Below are 19,068 nucleotides of genomic sequence, written 5' to 3'. Positions count from 1 at the left end.
AGAGGGAAAGAGAAGAGGGACAGTGTGATGGGAGGTGAGAGGGGAGGAAGAGAGGGATACTGTGATGGGAGATGAGAGTGGAGGAGAAGAAGGAGAGTGTGATGGGAGGTGAGAGGGGAGGAGAAGAGGGAGAGTGTGATAGGAGGTGAGAGGGGAGGAGAAGAGCGAGAGTGTGATGGGAGGTGAGAGGGGAGGAGAAGAGGGAGAGTGTGATGGGAGGTGAGAGGGGAGGAGAAGAGGGATAGTGTGATGGGAGGTGAGAGGGGAGGAGAAGAGGGATAGTGTGATGGGAGAATTGAGAGGGAAAGAGAAGAGGGACAGTATGATGGGAGGTGAGAGGGGAGGAGAAGAGGGATAGTGTGATGGGACATGAGAGTGGAGGAGAAGAAGGAGAGTGTGATGGGAGGTGAGAGGGGAGGAGAAGAGGGAGAGTGTGATAGGAGGTGAGAGGGGAGGAGAACAGCGAGAGTGTGATGCGAGGTGAGAGGGGAGGAGAAGAGGGAGAGTGTGGTGGGAGGTGAGAGGGGAGGAGAAGAGGGATAGGGTGATGGGAGGTGAGAGGGGAAGAGAAGAGGAAGAGGGTGATGGGAGGTGAGAGGGGAGGAGAAGAGGGAGAGTGTGATGGGAGGTGAGAGGGGAGAAGAAGAGGGAGAGTGTGATGAGATGTGAGAGGGGAGGAGAAGAGGGAGAGTGTGATGGGAGGTGAGAGGGGAGGAGAAGAGGGAGAGTGTGATGGGAGATGAGAGGGGAGTAGAAGAGGGAGAGTGTGATGGGAGATGAGTGGGGAGGAGAAGAGGAAGAGTGTGATGGGAGATGAGAGGGGAGGAGAAGAGGGAGAGTGTGATGGGAAGTGAGAGGGATGAGAAGAGGGATAGTGTGATGGGAGGTGAGAGGGGAGGAGAGGAGGGAGACTGTGATGGGAGAATTGAGAGGGAAAGAGAAGAAGGATAGTGTGATGGGAGGTGAGAGGGGAAGAGAAGATGGATAGTGTGATGGAGCTGAGAGGGGAAGAGAAGGGGGAGAGTTTGATGGGACGTGAGAGGGGAGGAGAAGAAGGAGAGTGTGCTCAGAGGTGAGATGGGAGGAGAAGAGGGAGAGTGTGATGGGAGATGAGAGGGGATGAGAAGAGGGAGAGTGTGATGAGAGGTGAGAGGGGAGGTGAAGAGTGAGAGTGTGATGGGAGATAAGAGGGGAGGAGAAGAGGGAGAGTGTGATGGGGGGATGAGAGGGGAGGAGAAGAGAGATAGTGTGATGATAGGTGAGAGGGGAGGAGAAGAGGGATAGTGTGATGGGAGGTGAGAGAGGAGGAGAAGAGGGATAGTGTGATGGGATATGAGAGGGGAGGAGAAGAGGGAGAGTGTGATGGGAGGTGAGAGGGGAGGAGAAGAGGGAGAGTGTGATGGGAGGTGAGAGGGGAGGAGAAGAGGGAGAGTGTGATGGGAGGTGTGAGGGGAGGAGAAGAGGGATAGTGTGATGGGAGGTGAGAGGGGAGGAGAAGAGGGATAGTGTGATTGGAGAATGGAGAGGGAAAGAGAAGAGGGACAGTGTGATGGGAGGTGAGAGGGGAGGAGAAGATGGATAGTGTGATGGGAGGTGAGACGGGAGGAGAAGAGCGAGAGTGTGATGGGAGTTGAGAGGGGAGGAGAAGAGGGAGAGTGTGATGGGAGGTGAGAGGGGAGGAGAAGATTGATAGTATGATGGGAGGTGAGAGGGGAGGAGAAGAGGGAGAGTGTGTTGGGAGAATTGAGACGGAAAGAGAAGAAGGATAGTGTGATGGGAGGTGAGAGCGGAAGAGAAGTGGGATAGTGCGATGGGAGATGAGAGGGGAGGAGAAGAGGGAGAGTGTGATGGGAGACGAGAGGGGAGGTGAAGAGGGAGAGTGTGATGGGGGTTGAGAGGGGAGAAGAAGAGGGAGAGTGTGATGGGACGTGAGAGGGGAAGAGAAGAGGGAGAGTGTGATGGGATGTGAGAGGGGAGGATAATAGGGAGAGTGTGATGGGAGATGAGAGGGGAGGAGAAGAGGGAGAGTGTGATGGGAGGTGAGAGGTGAGGAGAGGAAGGAGAGTGTGATGGGAGGTGAGAGGGGAAGAGAAGAGGGAGAGTGTGATGGGAGGTGAGAGGGGAAGAGAAGAGGGAGAGAGTGATGGGTGGTGAGGGGAAGGGAAGAGGTAGAGTGTGATGGGAGGTGAGAGTGGAAGAGAAGCGAAAAAGTGTGATGGGAAGTGAGATGGGAGGAGAAGAGGGAGAGTGTGATGGGAGATGACAGGGGAGGAGAAGAGGGAGAGTGTGATGGGACGTGAAGGGGAGGACAAGAGGAAGTGTGTAAAGGGAGGTGAGAGGGGAGGAAAAGGGGGACCGTGTGATGGGAGGTGAGAGGGGAGGAGAAGAGGGATAGTGTGATGGGAGGAGAGAAGGGAAGAGAAGAGGGATAGTGTGATGGGAGGTGACAGGGGAGGAAAAGAGGGATAGTGTGATGGGAGGTGAGAGGGCAGGAGAAGAGAGATAGTGTGATGATAGGTGAGAGGGGAGGAGAAGAGGGATAGTGAGATTGGAGGTGAGAGAGGAGGAGAAGAGGGATAGTGTGATGGGAGAATTGAGCGGGAAAGAGAAGAAGGTTAGTGTGATGGGAGGTGAGAGGGGAAGAGAAGAGGGATAGTGTGATAGGAGATGAGAGGGGAGGAGAAGAGGGAGAATTTGATCGGACTCGAGAGGGGAGGAGAAGAGGGAGAGTGTGAGGGGAGGTGAGTGGGGAGGAGACGAGGGAGAGTGTGATGGGAGATGAGAGGGGAAGAGAAGAGGGAGAGTGTGATGGGAGGTGAGAGGGGAGGAGAAGATGGAGAGTGTGATGGGAGGTGAGAGGGCAGGAGAAGAGAGATAGTGTGATGATAGGTGAGAGGGGAGGAGAAGAGGGATAGTGAGATGGGAGGTGAGAGAGGAGGAGAAGAGGGATAGTGTGATGGGAGAATTGAGCAGGAAAGAGAAGAAGGTTAGTGTGATGGGAGGTGAGAGGGGAAGAGAAGAGGGATAGTGTGATAGGAGATGAGAGGGGAGGAGAAGAGGGAGAGTGTGATGGGAGGTGAGAGGGGAGCAGAAGAGGGAGAGTGTGAGGGGAGGTGAGAGGGGAGGAGACGAGGGAGAGTGTGATGGGAGATGAGAGGGGAAGAGAAGAGGGAGACTGTGATGGGACGTGAGAGGGGAGGAGAAGAAGGAGAGTGTGATTGGAGGTGAGAGGGGAGAAGAGGAAGAGTGTGATTGAGGTGAGAGGGATGAGAAGAGGGAGAGTGTGATGGGAGGTGAGAGCGGAGGAGAAGAGCGAGAGTGTGATCAGAGGTGAGAGGGGAGGAGAATAGGGAGAGTGTGATGGGAGGTGAGAGGGGAGGAGAAGAGGGAGAGTGTGATGGGAGGTGAGAGGGGAGCAGAAAAGGGTGAGTGTGATGGGAGATGAGAGGGGAGGAGAAGAGGGAGAGTGTGATGGGAGGTGAGAGGGGAGGAGAAGAGGAAGAGTGTGATGGGAGGTGAGAGGGATGAGAAGAGGGAGAGTGTGATGGGAGGTGAGAGGGGAGGGGAAGAGCGAGAGTGTGATGGGAGGTGAGAGGGGAGGAGAATAGGGAGAGTGTGATGGGAGGTGAGAGGGGAGGAGAAGAGGGATAGTGCGATGGGAGGTGAGAGGGGAGGAGAACAGTGAGAGTGTGATGGGAGGTGAGAGGGAATAAGAAGAGGGAGAGTGAGATGGAAGGTGAGAGGGGAGGAGAAGAGGGATATTTTGATGGGAGGTGAGATGGGAGGAGAGGAGGGAGAGTGTGATGGGAGAATTGAGAGGGAAAGAGAAGAAGGTTAGTGTGATGGGAGGTGAGAGGGGAAGACAAGAGGGATAGTGTGATAGGAGATGAGAGGGGAGGAGAAGAGGGAGAATTTGATCGGTCTCAAGAGGGGAGGAGAAGAGGGAGAGTGTGATGTGAGGTGAGAGGGGAGGAGACGAGGGAGAGTGTGATGGGAGATGAGAGGGGAGGAGAAGAGGGAGAGGGTGATGGGAGGTGAGAGTGCAGAAGAAGAGAGAGACTGTGATGGGACGTGAGAGGGGAGGAGAAGAAGGAGAGTTTGATGGGAGGTGAGAGGGGAACAGAAAAGGGTGAGTGTGATGGGAGATGAGAGGGGAGGAGAACAGGGAGAGTGTAATGGGAGGTGAGAGGGGAGGAGAAGAGGAAGAGTGTGAGGGGAGGTGAGAGGGATTAGAAGAGGGAGAGTGTGATGGGAGGTGAGAGGGGTGGAGAAGAGGGATAGTGTTATGGGAGATGACAGGGGAGGAGAAGAGGGCGAGTGTGATGGGAGGTGAGAGGGGAGGAGAAGTGGGAGAGTGTGATGGGAGGTGAGGGGGAAGGAGAAGAATGAGAGTGTGAAGGGAGGTGAGAGGGGAGGAGAAGTGGGATAGTGTGATGCGAGGTGAGAGAGGAGGAGAAGAGGGATAGTGTGTTGGGAGATGAGAGGGTAGGAGAAGAGGGACAGTGTGATGGGAGGTGAGTGGGGAGGAGAAGAGGGATAGTTTGATGGGAGGTGAGAGGGGAGCAGAAGAGGGAGAGTGTGATTGGAGGTGAGAGGGGAGGAGATGAGGGATAGTGTGATGGGAGGTGAGAGGGGAGGAGAGGAGGGAGAGTGTGACTGGAGAATTGAGAGGGAAAGAGGTGAAGAATAGTGTAATGGGAGGTGAGAGGGAAAGAGAAGAGGGATAGGCTGATGGGAGATGAGAGGGGAGGAGAAGAGGGAGAGTTTCATGGGCCGTGAGAGGGTAGGAGAAGTGGGAGAGTGTGATTTGAGGTGATAGGGGAGGAGAAGAGGGAGAGTGCGATGGGAGGTGAGAGGGGAGGAGAAGAGGGAGAGTGTGATGGGAGATGAGAGGGGAGGAGAAGAGGGAGAGTGTGATGGGAGATGAGAGGTTAGGAGAAGAGGGAAAGTGTGATGGGAGGTGAGAGGGGAGTAGAAGTGGGAGAGTGTGATGGGAGGTGAGAGGGGAGGAGAAGAGGGAGAGTATGATGGGAGGTGAGAGGGGAGGGGAAGACGGATAGTGTGATTGGAGGTGAGAGGGTAGGACAGGTAAGATAGTGTGATGGGAGGTGAGCGGGGAGGAGAAGAGGGAGATTGTGATGAGAGATGAGAGGGTAGGAAAAGAAGAAGAGTGTGATTGGAGGTGAGTCGGGAGGAGAAGAGGGAGAGTGTGATGGGAGGTGAGAGGGGATGGGAAGAGGGATAGTGTGATGGGAGGTGAGAGAGAGGAGAAGAGGGATAGTGTGATGGGAGGTGAGAGGGAAGAGAAGAGGGATAGTGTGATGGGATGTGAGAGGGGAAGAGAAAAGGGATAGTGTGATGGGAGATGAGAGGGGAAGAGAAGAGGGATTGTGTGATGGGAGGTGAGAGGGGAGGAGAAGAGGGATAGTGGGTATGGAGGTGAGAGGGGAGGAGAAGAGGGATAATGTGATGGGAGGAGAGAGGGGAGGAGAAGAGGGATAGTGTGATGGGAGGTGAGAGGGGAGGAGAAGAGGGATAATGTGATGGGAGGTGATAGGGGAGGATAGGAGGGAGATTGTGATGGGAGAACTGAGAGGGAAAGAGAAGAGGGATAGCGTGATGGAAGGTGAGAGAGGAAGAGAAGAAGGATAGTGTCATGGCAGGTAAGAGGGGAGGAGAAGAGGGATAGTGTGATGGCACGTGAGAGGGGAGGAGAAGAGGGAGAGTGTGATGGGAGATGAGAGGGGAGGAGAATAGGGAGAGTGTGATGGGAGATGAGAGGGGAGGAGAAGAGGGAGAGTGTGATGTGAGGTGAGAGGTGAAGAGGAGGGAGAGTGTGATGGGAGGTGAGAGGGAAGGGGAAGAGGGATAGTGTGATGGGAGGAGAGAGGGGAGGAGAATAGGGATAGTGTGATGGGAGGTGAGAGAGAGGAGAAGAGGGATAGTTTGATGGGAGGTGAGAGGCAAGAGAAGAGGGATAGTGTGATGGGATGTGTGTGGTTGAAGAGAAGAAGGATAGTGTGATGGGAGGTGATAGGGGAGGAGAAGAGGGATAGTGTGATGGCAGGTGAGAGGGGATGAGAAGAGGGATAGTGTGATGGGAGGTGAGAGGGGAGGAGAAGACGGATAGTGTGATGGGAGGTGAGAGGGGAGGAGAAGAGTTATAGTGTGATGCGAGGACAGAGGGGAGGAGAAGAGGGATAGTGTGATGGGAGCTGAGAGAGGAGGAGAAGAGGTATAGTGTGATGGGAGGTGAGAGTGGAGGAGAAGAGGGATAGTGTGATAGGAGGTGAGAGGGGAAGAGAAGAGGGATAGTGTGATGGGAGGTGATAGGGGAGGAGAAGAGGGATAGTGTGATGGGAGATGATAAGGGAGGAGAAGAGAGATAGTGTGATGGGTGGTGAGAGGGGAGGAGAGGAGGGAGAGTGTGATGGGAGAACTGAGAGGGAAAGAGAAGAGGGATAGCGTGATGGGAGGTGAGAGGGGAAGAGAAGAAGGATAGTGTCATGGGATGTAAGAGGGAAGGACAAGAGGGATAGTGTGATGGGAGGTGAGAGGGGAGGAGAAGAGGGATAGTGTGCTGGGACGTGAGAGGGGAGGAGAAGAGGGGAGTGTGATGGGAAGTGAGAGGGGGGGAGACTAGGGAGAGTGTGATGGTAGATGAGACGGGAGGAGAAGAGGGAGAGTGTGATGCGAGATTAGAGGGGAGGAGAAGAGGGGGAGTGTGATGGGAGATGAGAGGGGAGGAGAAGAGAGAGTGTGTGATGGGAGATGAGAGGAGAGGACTAGAGGGATAGTGTGATGGGATGTAAGAGGGGAGGAGACGAGGGATAGTGTGATGGGTGGTGAGAGGGGAGGAGAGGAGGGAGAGTGTGATGGGAGAACTGAGAGGGAAAGAGAAGAGGGATAGCGTGATGGGAGGTGAGAGTGGAAGAGAAGAAGGATAGTGTCATGGGATATAAGAGGGGAGGACAAGAAGGATAGTGTGATGGGAGGTGAGAGGGGATGAGAAGAGGGATAGTGTGTTGGGACGTGAGAGGGGAGGAGAAGAGGGGAGTGTGATGGGAAGTGAGAGGGGGGGAGACTAGGGAGAATGTGATGGTAGATGAGACAGGAGGAGAAGAGGGAGAGTGTGATGGGAGATGAGAGGGGAGGAGAAGAGGGAGAGTGTGATGCGAGATTAGAGGGGAGGAGAAGAGGGGGAGTGTGATGGGAGATGAGAGGGGAGGAGAAGAGGGAGAGTGTGATGGGACGTGAGAGGGGAGAAGAGGGAGAGTGTGATGGGAGTTAAGAGGGGAGGAGAAGAGGGAGAGTGTGATGGGAGGTGAGAGGGGAGGAAAAGGAGATAGTGTGATGATAGGTGAGAGGGGAGGAGAAGAGGGATAGTGTGATGGGAGGTGAGAGGGGAGGGGAAGAGGGATAGTGTGATGTTAGGTGAGAGGGGAAGAGAAGAGGGATAGTGTGATTGGAGAATTGAGAGGGAAATAGATGATGGACAGTGTGATGAGAGGTGAGAGTGGAGGAGAGGGATAGTGTGATGGGAGTTGAGAGGGGAGGAGAAGAGGGAGAGTGTGATGGGAGGTGAGAGGGGAGGAGAAGAGGGATAGTGTGGTGGGAGGTGAGAGGGGAGGAGAGGAGGGAGAGTTTAATGGGAGGTGAGCGTGGAGGAGAAGAGAAAGAGTGTGATGGGAGGTGAGTGGGGAGAAGAAGAGGGAGAGTGTGATGGGAGGTGAGAGGGGAGAAGAAGAGTGAGAGTGTGATGGGACGTGAGAGGGGAGGAGAAGAGGGAGAGTGTGATGGGAGGTGAGAGTGGAGGAGAAGTGGGAGAGTGTGATGGGAGGTGAGAGGGGAGGAGAAGACGGAGAGTATGATGGTAGGTGAAAGTGGAGGAGAAGACGGATAGTGTGATGGGAGGTAAGAGGGGAGGAGAATTGGGATAGTGTGATGGGAGGTGAGAGGGGAGGAGAAGAGGGAGATTGTGATGAGAGATGAGAGGGGAGGAGAAGAAGAAGAGTGTGATGGGAGGTGAGTGGGGAGGAGAAGAGGGAAAGTGTGATGGGAGGTGAGAGGGGAAGAGAAGAGGGATAGTGTGATGTGAGGTGAGAGAGAGGAGAAGAGGGATAGTGTGATGGGAGGTGAGAGGGAAGAGAAGAGGGATAGTGTGATGGGATGTGAGAGGGGAAGAGAAGAAGGATAGTGTGATGGAAGATGAGAGGGGAAGAGAAGAGGGATTATGTGATGGGAGGTGAGAGGGGAGGAGAAGAGGGCTAATGTGGTGGGAGGTGAGAGGTAAGGAGAAGAGGGATAGTGTGATGGGAGGAGAGAGGGGAGGAGAAGAGGGATAGTGTGATGGGAGTTGAGAGGGGAGGAGAAGAGGTATAGTGTGTTGGGAGGTGAGAGGGGAGGAGAAGAGGGATAGTGTGATGGGAGCTAGAGGGGAATAGAAGAGGGATAGTGTGATGGGAGGTTAGAGGGGAGGAGAAAAGGGGTAGTGTGATGGGCGATGAGAGGGGAGGAGAAGAGAGATAGTGAGATGTGAGGTGAGAGGAGAAGAGACGAGGGATAGTGTGATGGGAGGTAAGAGGGGAAGAGAAGAGGGAGAGTGTAATCGGAGGTGAGATGGGAGGAGAAGAGGGAGAGTGTGATCGGAGATGAGAGTGGAGTAGAAGAGGGAGAGTGTGATGGGAGATGAGAGGGGAGGACAAGAGGGATAGTGTGATGGGAGGTGAGAGGGGAGGAGAAGAGGGATAGTGTGATGGGAGGTGAGAGGGGAGGAGAGGAGGGAGAGTGTGATGGGAGAAGTGAGGGAGAAAGAGAAGAGGGATAGCGTGATGGGAGGTGAGAGGGGAAGAGAAGAAGTATAATGTCATGGGAGGTAAGAGGGGAGGAGAAGAGGGATAGTTTGATGGAAGTTGAGAGGGGAGGGGAAGAGGGATAGTGTCATGGGAGGTGAGAGGAAGGAGAAGAGGGATAGTGTGATCGGAGGTGAGAGGGGAGGAGAAGAGGGATATTGTGATGGGAGGTGAGAGGGGAGGAGAAGAGGGATAGTGTGATGGGAGGTGAGAGGGTAAGAGAAGAGGGATAGTGTGATGGGAGGTGAGAGGGAACAAGAAGACGGATAGTGTGATGGGATGTGAGAGGGAGGAGAAGAGGGATAGTGTGATGGGAGGTGAGAGGGGAGGAGAAGAGGGAGAGTGTGATGGGAGGTGAGAGGGGAGGAGAAGATGGAGAGTGTGATGGGAGGTGAGAGGGGAGGAGAAGAGGGATAGTGTGATGGGAGGTGAGAGGGAGGAGAAGAGGGATAGTGTTATCGGAGGTGAGAGGGGAGGAGAAGAGGGATATTGTGATGGGTGGTGAGAGGGGAGGAGAAGAGGGATAGTGTGATGGGAGGTGAGAGGGAAGAGAAGAGGGATAGTGTGATGGGAGGTGAGAGGGAACAAGAAGACGGATAGTGTGATGGGATGTGAGAGGGAGGAAAGAGGGATAGTGTGATGGGAGGTGAGAGGGGAGGAGAAGAGGGAGAGTGTGATGGAAGGTGAGAGGGGAGGAGAAGAGGGAGAGTGTGATGGGAGGTGAGAGGGGAGGAGAAGAGGGATAGTGTGATGGGAGGTGAGAGGGAGGAGAAGAGGGATAGTGTTATCGGAGGTGAGAGGGGAGGAGAAGAGGGATATTGTGATGGGAGGTGAGAGGGGAGGAGAAGAGGGATAGTGTGATGGGAGGTGAGAGGGGAAGAGAAGAGGGATAGTGTGATGGGAGGTGAGAGGGAACAAGAAGACAGATAGTGTGATGGGATGTGAGAGGGAGGAGAAGAGGGATAGTGTGATGGGATGTGAGAGGGAGGAGAAGAGGGATAGTGTGATGGGAGGTGAGAGGGGAGGAGAAGAGGGAGAGTGTGATGGAAGGTGAGAGGGGAGGAGAAGAGGGAGAGTGTGATGGGAGGTGAGAGGGGAGGAGAAGAGGGATAGTGTGATGGGTGGTGAGAGCGAGGAGAAGAGGGATAATGTGATCGATGTGAGAGGGGAGGAGAAGAAGGATAGTGTGATGGGAGGTGAGACTTCAGAGAAGAGGGATAGTGTGATGGGAGGTGAGAGGGGAGGAGAAGAGGGATAGTGTGAAGGCAGGTGAGAGGGGAGGAGAAGAGGGATATTGTGATGGGAGGTGAGAGGCGAAGAGAAGAGGGATAGTGTGATGGGAGGTGAGAGGGATGAGAAGAGGGATACTGTAATGGGAGGTGAGTGGGAGGAGAAGAGGGATAGTGTGATGGGAGGTGAGAGGGAGGAGAAGACGGATAGTGTGATGGGAGGTGAGAGGGGAAGAGAAGAGGGATAGTTTGATGGGAGATGATAGGGAGGAGAAGAGGGATAGTGTTGTGGTCGGTGAGAGGGAAGGAGAAGAGTGATAGTGTGGTGGGAGATGAGAGGGGAGGAGAAGAGGGATAGTGTAATGGGAGGTGAGAGGGGAGGAGAAGAGGGATAGTGTGATGGGAGGTGAGAGGCGAGGAGAAGAGGGTTAGTGTGATGGGAGATGAGAGGGGAGGAGACGAGGGATAGTGTGATGGGAGGTGAGAGGGGAAGGAAAGAGTGATAGTGTGATGGGACGTGAGAGGGAGGAGAAGAGGGATAGTGTGATGGGAGGTGAGCTGGAGGTGAAGACTGATAGTGTGATGGGAGGTGAGAGGGAGGAGAAGAGGGATAGTGTGATGGGAGGTGAGAGAGGAGGAGAAGAGGGAGAGTGTGATGGAAGGTGAGAGGGGAGGAGAAGAGGGAGAGTGTGATGGGAAGTGAGAGGGGAGGAGAAGAAGGATAGTGTGATGGGAGGTGAGAGGGAGGAGAAGAGGGATAGTGTTATCGGAGGTGAGAGGGGAGGAGAAGAGGGATATTGTGATGGGTGGTGAGAGGGGAGGAGAAGAGGGATAGTGTGATGGGAGGTGAGAGGGGAAGAGAAGAGGGATAGTGTGATGGGAGGTGAGAGGGAACAAGAAGACGGATAGTGTGATGGGATGTGAGAGGGAGGAAAGAGGGATAGTGTGATGGGAGGTGAGAGGGGAGGAGAAGAGGGAGAGTGTGATGGAAGGTGAGAGGGGAGGAGAAGAGGGAGAGTGTGATGGGAGGTGAGAGGGGAGGAGAAGAGGGAGAGTGTGATGGGAGGTGAGAGGGGAGGAGAAGAGGGATAGTGTGATGGGAGGTGAGAGGGAGGAGAAGAGGGATAGTGTTATCGGAGGTGAGAGGGGAGGAGAAGAGGGATATTGTGATGGGAGGTGAGAGGGGAGGAGAAGAGGGATAGTGTGATGGGAGGTGAGAGGGGAAGAGAAGAGGGATAGTGTGATGGGAGGTGAGAGGGAACAAGAAGACAGATAGTGTGATGGGATGTGAGAGGGAGGAGAAGAGGGATAGTGTGATGGGAGGTGAGAGGGGAGGAGAAGAGGGAGAGTGTGATGGAAGGTGAGAGGGGAGGAGAAGAGGGAGAGTGTGATGGGAGGTGAGAGGGGAGGAGAAGAGGGATAGTGTGATGGGTGGTGAGAGCAAGGAGAAGAGGGATAATGTGATCGATGTGAGAGGGGAGGAGAAGAGGGATAGTGTGATGGGAGGTGAGACTTCAGAGAAGAGGGATAGTGTGATGGGAGGTGAGAGGGGAGGAGAAGAGGGATAGTGTGAAGGCAGGTGAGAGGGGAGGAGAAGAGGGATATTGTGATGGGAGGTGAGATGGGAGGAGAAGAGGGATAGTGTGATGGGAGGTGAGAGGCGAAGAGAAGAGGGATAGTGTGATGGGAGGTGAGAGGGATGAGAAGAGGGATACTGTAATGGGAGGTGAGTGGGAGGAGAAGAGGGATAGTGTGATGGGAGGTGAGAGGGAGGAGAAGACGGATAGTGTGATGGGAGGTGAGAGGGGAAGAGAAGAGGGATAGTTTGATGGGAGATGATAGGGAGGAGAAGAGGGATAGTGTTGTGGTCGGTGAGAGGGAAGGAGAAGAGTGATAGTGTGGTGGGAGATGAGAGGGGAGGGGAAGAGGGATAGTGTAATGGGAGGTGAGAGGGGAGGAGAAGAGGGATAGTGTGATGGGAGGTGAGAGGCGAGGAGAAGAGGGTTAGTGTGATGGGAGATGAGAGGGGAGGAGACGAGGGATAGTGTGATGGGAGGTGAGAGGGGAAGGAAAGAGTGATAGTGTGATGGGACGTGAGAGGGAGGAGAAGAGGGATAGTGTGATGGGAGGTGAGCTGGAGGTGAAGACTGATAGTGTGATGGGAGGTGAGAGGGAGGAGAAGAGGGATAGTGTGATGGGAGGTGAGAGGGGAGGAGAAGAGGGAGAGTGTGATGGAAGGTGAGAGGGAGGAGAAGAGGGATATTGTGGTGGGAGGTGAGATTTGAGGAGTAGAGGTATAGTGTGATGGGAGGTGAGAGGCGAAGAGAAGAGGGATAGTGTGATGGGAGGTGAGAGGGATAAGAAGAGGGATACTGTGATGGGAGGTGAGAGGGAGGAGAAGTGGGATAGTTTGATGGGAGGTGAGAGGGGAAGAGAAGAGGGATAGTTTAATGGGAGATGAGAGTGAGGAGAATGGGATAGTGTTGTGGTCGGTGAGAGGGAAGGAGAAGAGGGATAGTGTGATGGGAGGTGAGAGGGGAGGAGAAGAGGGATAGTGTAATGGGAGGTAGAGGGGAGGATCAGAGGGATAGTGTGATGGGAGGTGAGAGGCGAGGAGAAGAGGGTTAGTGTGATGGGAGATGAGAGGGGAGGAGACGAAGGATAGTGTGATGGGAGGTGAGAGGGGAAGAAAAGAGTGATAGTGTGATGGGATGTGAGAGGGAGGAGAAGAGGGATAGTGTGATGGGAGGTGAGCTGGAGGTGAAGACTGATAGTGTGATGGGAGGTGAGAGGGAGGAGAAGAGGGATAGTGTGATCGGAGGTGAGAGGGAGGAAAAGAGGGATAGTGTGATGGGAGGTGAGAGGGGACGAGAAGAGGGATAGTGTGATGGGAGGTGAGAGTGGAGGAGAAGAGGTATAGTGTGATGGGAGGTGAGAGGGGAGAAGAAGAGGGATAGTGTGATGGGAGGTGAGGGGGGAAGAGAAGAGGGATAGTGTGATGGGAGGTGAGAGGGGAGGTGAGGAGGGATAGTGTGATGGGATGCGACATGGAAGAGAAGAGGGAAAGTGTTATGGGAGGTGAGAGGGGAGGAGAAGAGGTATAGTGTGATGGGAGGTCAGAGAGGAGGAGAAGAGGGATAGTGTGATGTGAGGTGAGAGGTAAGAGAAGAGTGATAGTGTGATGGAACGTGAGAGGGGAAGAGAAGAGGGATAGTGTGATGGGGTGTGAGATGGGAGGAGAAGAGGGATAGTGTAATGGGAGATGAGAGGGGAGGAGAAGACGGATAGTGTGATGGGAGGTGAGAGGGGAAGAGAAAAGGGATAGTGTGATGTGGGAGATTAGGGGGAGAAGGGAAAAGGGAATAGTGGGGTGGGAAAATGAGAGGGGAAGTGGTTCCTAAAGGTATAGGAGATGAGAATGGAGAAGAAGGAGTACAGAGGCATAGGGAAATAAGAGGGAGTAGAATCAAGTAAAACAACTTTTGTTTTATAATGTCGTAATGATGTTCAAATTTCGGTATGCTATCTAAGAATGTTACATATTGAAGAGTTTCCCACTTGTTCTCTTTCTATCTACCCCCAGGTCTCCTGACACACCTCCTACAAAATTAGCCAGTATCATTACATCCAGAAAGAGTGAAAATCTTACCTCCACTGGGAATTTATTACAGTTTTGAAACAAAAAGAAAAATTGAGCAAGGCATGGTGTTGTGTGTCTTTAATCCAAGCACTTGGGAGGCAGATATAGGAGGATTGCCATGAGTTCAAGGCCACCCTGAGACTACATAGTGAATTCCAGGTCAGCCTGAGCTAGAGTGAGACCCTACCTCAAAATAACCAAAAGCAAAAAAATGAATGAGAATAGATAATGATTTTTAACATCACACAAAAATAATGATTACAAAGAATAATACAGTAGGTAACATTACTTGACCATAAACAGGAGAGGTATAAATTCTAAACATGACAAAGTCATAGAGCAGTTCAAAACCAGAAAGTGGTCCTGGGGCATACCTCAAGAAGGCAACATGGAGAAACAAAGATAATTAGAATAATAATTAGAATTAAGGTCCACGAAGGCAGCCTGAAAGACATTGACACTCAACTATTAGAAATTCTAGGAGAGCCACATGTGGTGGCACCCTCCTTTAATCCCACCACTCGGGAAGCAGAGGTAGGAAGATAGCCATGAGTTCGAGGCAACCTGAGAATACAGAGTGAATTCCAGGTCAGCCTGGGCTAGAGTGATTCCCTACCTCAAAAACAAACAAACAAAAAAAGTAAAAAATGAAATTCTAGGGGAAATACATGCTGAAAATTTTCCCTGAGTTAAAGACCTGGGATGCGAGATTATAAATCAACAAAAAGAAAGGTTGAAGAGGACCCCTGCACTCTCCTCCCCCCCACACACAAATAATGTAAATGATTAATAATCAGTAAACTCCAAATACTCAGCCACACCTAAGTCATTATTATGACTAGAAGAGCAATTTAAGGGCTGGAGAGCTGGCTTAGCGGTCCAGGTTCTTGCCCGCAAAGCCAAAGGACCTCTGTTTGATTCCCTAGGACACACATAAGCCAGATGCATAGGTGGTGCATGCATCTGGAGTTTGTTTGCAGAGGCTGGAAGCCCTGGCATGCCAATTCTCTCCCTCTCCCTCTCTCTCTCTCTCTCTCTCTCTCTCTCTCTCTCTCTCTCTCTCTCTCCCCGCCCCCCCCCCCCTCTCATTTCTGTTTTTTTGTTTTGTTTTGTTTGTTTTTCATGGTAGGGTCTCACTCTAGCTCAGGCTGACCCAGAATTCACTCTGTAGTCTCATGGTGGCCTTGAGCTCTCAGTAATCCTCCTACCTCTGCCTCCTGAGTGCTGGAATTAAAGGTGTGTGCCACGAGACCGGCTTCTCTCTCTCTCAAATAAATAAATAAAAATAAAAACAAATTAAAAAGAACAAATTAATAAACCAGGCTTAAAATCCACCAAATTACCTACAATAAACACTTGGGCCATCAGACATCTTTCTGACAGGAAGAACTGCCCGAGACTGTAAACTGAACCAGCAGAGAGAGTACTGAGAAACAACTATCAACCTGGTAATTGCATCCAGCTAAACTGGCACCCAAGAGACAGGGGAGCACAGGCACGGGAAGAACGTGGCTGGGGGTCTTTCAGCAATTATACTAGAGGTGGTGGCGTCGTCCTATAATCCCAGCAATTGCACTTCTTCTAGGGGTCCTGGAGAAGTTCTCTAAGTGTGTATAAGAGGTGTGTGAGGAGGTGGACTACAGTACTTTTCACCTCAGCCAACATTAGAAATGCCCAGACATGCATGGCTAGGAGAGTTGATGAGTAATCTCATGAAACATTATTGCTATAAACCAAAATGTCTCTTGGGTTTCAAATAAAAGGCCATTGGTAGGGCCCGTTTTGCTCTGATATTTTGTTTCCCTTATTTCTGCTCTGCTTTCCACCGCATTTCCTTCAGAGCAAGTGGCTTTGCGTAGGCACATTTGGCTCCTGGTCAAGTGGCTAGTGGCCACATGTAAGCCATGGGCCATCCACATCAGCGAGAGCCCACGTCCACAGGCACAGTCATGTGCCAGCGAGCTGGCGAGGCAGGTGGAACGCACTGCTGGTTAGAGTTAGTCTGCGATGCTCTGCACAGTGAACTCTTGGAAGAAGTTTCAAAACACACAGACGCAGAGGCGAATCCCCAGCGGGAAATGCCCAAAGCCAAATGGCTGCCGGCGGCTCTCGTCCTTTGGTGTCAGGAGCACCTCAGTGGATGGGTGCCATTCTGATCTTTTCTTTTTTAAAAAAATTTTATTTATTTATTTATTTGAGAGCGACAGGCACAGAGAGAAAGACAGATAGAGGGAGAGAGAGAATGGGCGCGCCAGGGCTTCCAGCCTCTGCAAACGAACTCCAGACACGTGCGCCCCCTTGTGCATCTGGCTAACGTGGGACCTGGGGAACCAAGCCTCGAACCGGGGTCCTTAGGCTTCACAGGCAAGCGCTTAACCGCTAAGCCATCTCTCCAGCCCCTGATCTTTTCTTAATGTCTTGTTGTTTCAGAACTGGTATGCCAAAACCCCTCTGGGGAGAAAGCGCCTCTTGGCCCAGATGGTCGGTGGTGGCAAAGAAAAGGAGCGGGACAAAGGGAAGAAGAAAGGAAAAAAGGAGAAAAAGAAGAAATAAGACCTTTCTGATGGCTCCAGCTCCTCAGGAGGGGCTCATGCCGCCACCTGGAGACGTCCAAGGAGAAGCAAGAGCAACCGCCCTCACCGCACACTCACCCGCCACACCTGAGACGGCCGGCGCCAAGCCAGGTGTCTGTAGGCGCCGCCTCTCCTACCTGTCACCGTTTCTCAATCTCCGTAAGCTTGTCTGTGACCGAAGTTCACTTCTCACGCAGCCACACTCTTTCCAGCTTGCACACTCACCTGTTTGCACTGTCAAAATTAAGATGGGGTGCGACATAGGCTCGCCTGAGCCGCTGGCAAGGCACACGTGCACACTGGCTGTTCACTAGCCCCCCACACTGTATATTTTCTTGCACATATTGTAGTAAATTAATTCTTTGCTCTAGTAGTATAAGTTATATGGTGGAATAAAGCTATTGTTCTTGAATTGACTCAGGATTTTGGTCACGGGCGCTAAACAAGGCCTGAACATACTCAACCTGCTAGTGTTGAAGATAGGCACAGGCAATCTGGGGGCCCCCACTAAACTGGCCAATCTAGTGCCCTGTGAAAGCCCTCCAACCCCTACCAGCCAAGGGTTTGGTTATCACTACAACATAAGCATGGGGAAAATGCAGGAGAGAAAAATTCCAATGAGGACATAAAAGGTGGTAGATATTTAAGGATAGACAAGCAGGGGTTCAAGAGAAATTTAAACACTGTGATAACATGAACTGTTATTGTTATAACTGATTATAAGTTATCCACTTCAAAATGATGGTGAGAACAGATTCCAGGGAAGGAGACAGAACTGATGGGGTGACTGAACTTGAGCGCTAAGGATACACCATCTTACCAATTAGAAGAAGTCACAGTCAGTCCACAGGCCATACTACACATCCTAGCTTTCCCCAAACCAAGCACCTGGTCTCCTTGCACCCGGGAGGACTAGCATCTTCCAGATGATCTCTAGCCCACAGCCTGTGTCTTCACACAGCAGGCTAGCACGCACACAGAGAGATGCGGAGACTGTCGCTGACCCACGCGCCTTGGGCATGCTCTTTGATGGCCAGAAAGCCCAGCTGTCTCAGACAAATTCCTAGAAGAGAAACTTCTGGGCTGAGGCACTTATTTTCCTCTGGATTCCACATTGCTCTCCTTTACAGAGGGGAATGTAAGAGAGCCCCACCACCTAGGCCCCGAATGACATTTCTGCTCCATTGTCCTATACAGAGTAGTTACTAAACTAGGACCACCAGACACCACACCTAAGACCCAAAGTCCCCTGGGAAGCACATGCACCCAGAAGTCCCTGCCCTTCACTGACATAAAAGACCTGGGAGGTCACCAGACAACTCCTTCTATCTGTCATCCTGAGGACAGAACTCTGAGGCCCTAACGGTAATAGTCACTGGAACATCTGTGATAAGAATGATAGCAAATGTGCAGACATGGCACTACTGTGCCAAGATTTCTATCCTGGAGGACGCAAGACCCAAGTGTGAACAGCCGGTGGTAGAAGCATATGCTCTCCAGGCATGTGACCCTCCAAGGATCCTCTCTTATTTTTTAAGGCAGATAGAGAGAGAGAATGATTAAATTCCAAACATATGTGCCTCCTTGTGCTTCTGGCTTATGTGGGCACTGGGGAATCGAACTTGGTCCTTGGACTTTGCAGGCAAACACCTTAACCACTAAGCCATCTCGCCAGACCTACCCTCACTTATTTTAAACCTAGGGTATAGAGTCTGGGGCACAGCCCTCTCTGGTCAGGAGCCACCTTTATCCCAGAGAGTAGGGACAATGTTCGCCTTTGATTTTTGCTCGCTGCCCACACAGACATCTGGGTCAGGCTGCATGCGTGCTCAAGGGGTCAGCCCTCAGATGGGGAGCCCCTGGCTCTGAGCCCAGCAGCTTGTTGACTGTGCACCTACCATTCTCATCTGTCTCCAACAACGGGCCTACCCCGCCTCTCTATCACCTAGCCTGTCTTGCCTGTTCTCAGTCATTACCACCACTGGACCGCAAGACTTGGTGTCTGATTAACACACACTCAAAGCTACCCCAGAGCAAGGGAGATGCTCAAAGAGCAGAATTGCAGTTTGCTTACTGGTATGTCCCCGGGGACGAGTGCCAGCAGGCATAGAACATTGCACAAATGTGTAATGCAGGGGAGCTCTAGCTGCTGGAGCCAACACACCGTAAAGGCTTAGGACAACAGAAGCTTCTCAGTCATCGAAGCCTGTGGAGTGAGTCATTAAGGAGCCCAGACTCAGCACCTTCCAAGGTCACCCTGGGCATCCCCATCCATCCCACGGGTGGACAGAAGAAAGGAACACTCATGGGCCAGACCCACAGAGGCGTGTGTATGGCTACAGCAAGTGCAAGGGAAGGGGAGAAAACCGCTATGCAGTGGCCCAGGTCTCCACCACAACCAAAAACATGAAACCATGTTGGCCATTTTTAGGCTGTGGATGCAAATGTACCCCTTTAAGGAGGGTTTAAATATAAAATGACCTTCACAGGTTGATATGTTTGAATGCTGATCTCCAGCTGGTGGTGCTGTTCTGAAAGGTTGTAGAAGTTTTAGGAGGTGCAGCCCTACTGCAGGAAATAGGTCACTGAAGAGCAGGCCTTGATGCATTATAGTCTGGCCCAACCACCCCCTCTCTCCCTGGTGAAACTGGCTTCTTCTATAGTATTCTTCCTGCCATAATGGACCTTCACCTCTGAAACTGTCAATCAACCTTTCCTACCCGACGTGGCTTCTAATCAGGTATTTTGTCCCAGTAATGAGAAAGCAACTGATA

At 52.3% G+C, this 19,068-nt stretch overlaps 1 protein-coding gene across 1 annotated transcript in view; it reads left to right on the top strand.

The window, feature by feature from the left end:
- Iqca1 (IQ motif containing with AAA domain 1) overlaps window positions 1–16,608 on the top strand; it is a 164,603-nt gene extending 147,995 nt beyond the window's left edge. The window contains exon 19 of the mRNA XM_004662272.2: window positions 16,152–16,608. Within this exon, the coding sequence (XP_004662329.2) occupies window positions 16,152–16,274 (123 nt within the window). The 3' untranslated portion in view covers window positions 16,275–16,608. The remainder of the gene's footprint in view (window positions 1–16,151) is intronic.
- Window positions 16,609–19,068: the final 2,460 nt, after the last annotated feature.

Source organism: Jaculus jaculus, chromosome 4 (assembly GCF_020740685.1).
Source record: "Jaculus jaculus isolate mJacJac1 chromosome 4, mJacJac1.mat.Y.cur, whole genome shotgun sequence".
Lineage (NCBI taxonomy): Eukaryota > Metazoa > Chordata > Mammalia > Rodentia > Dipodidae > Jaculus > Jaculus jaculus.
This window is presented reverse-complemented; position numbering and strand designations above follow the sequence as displayed.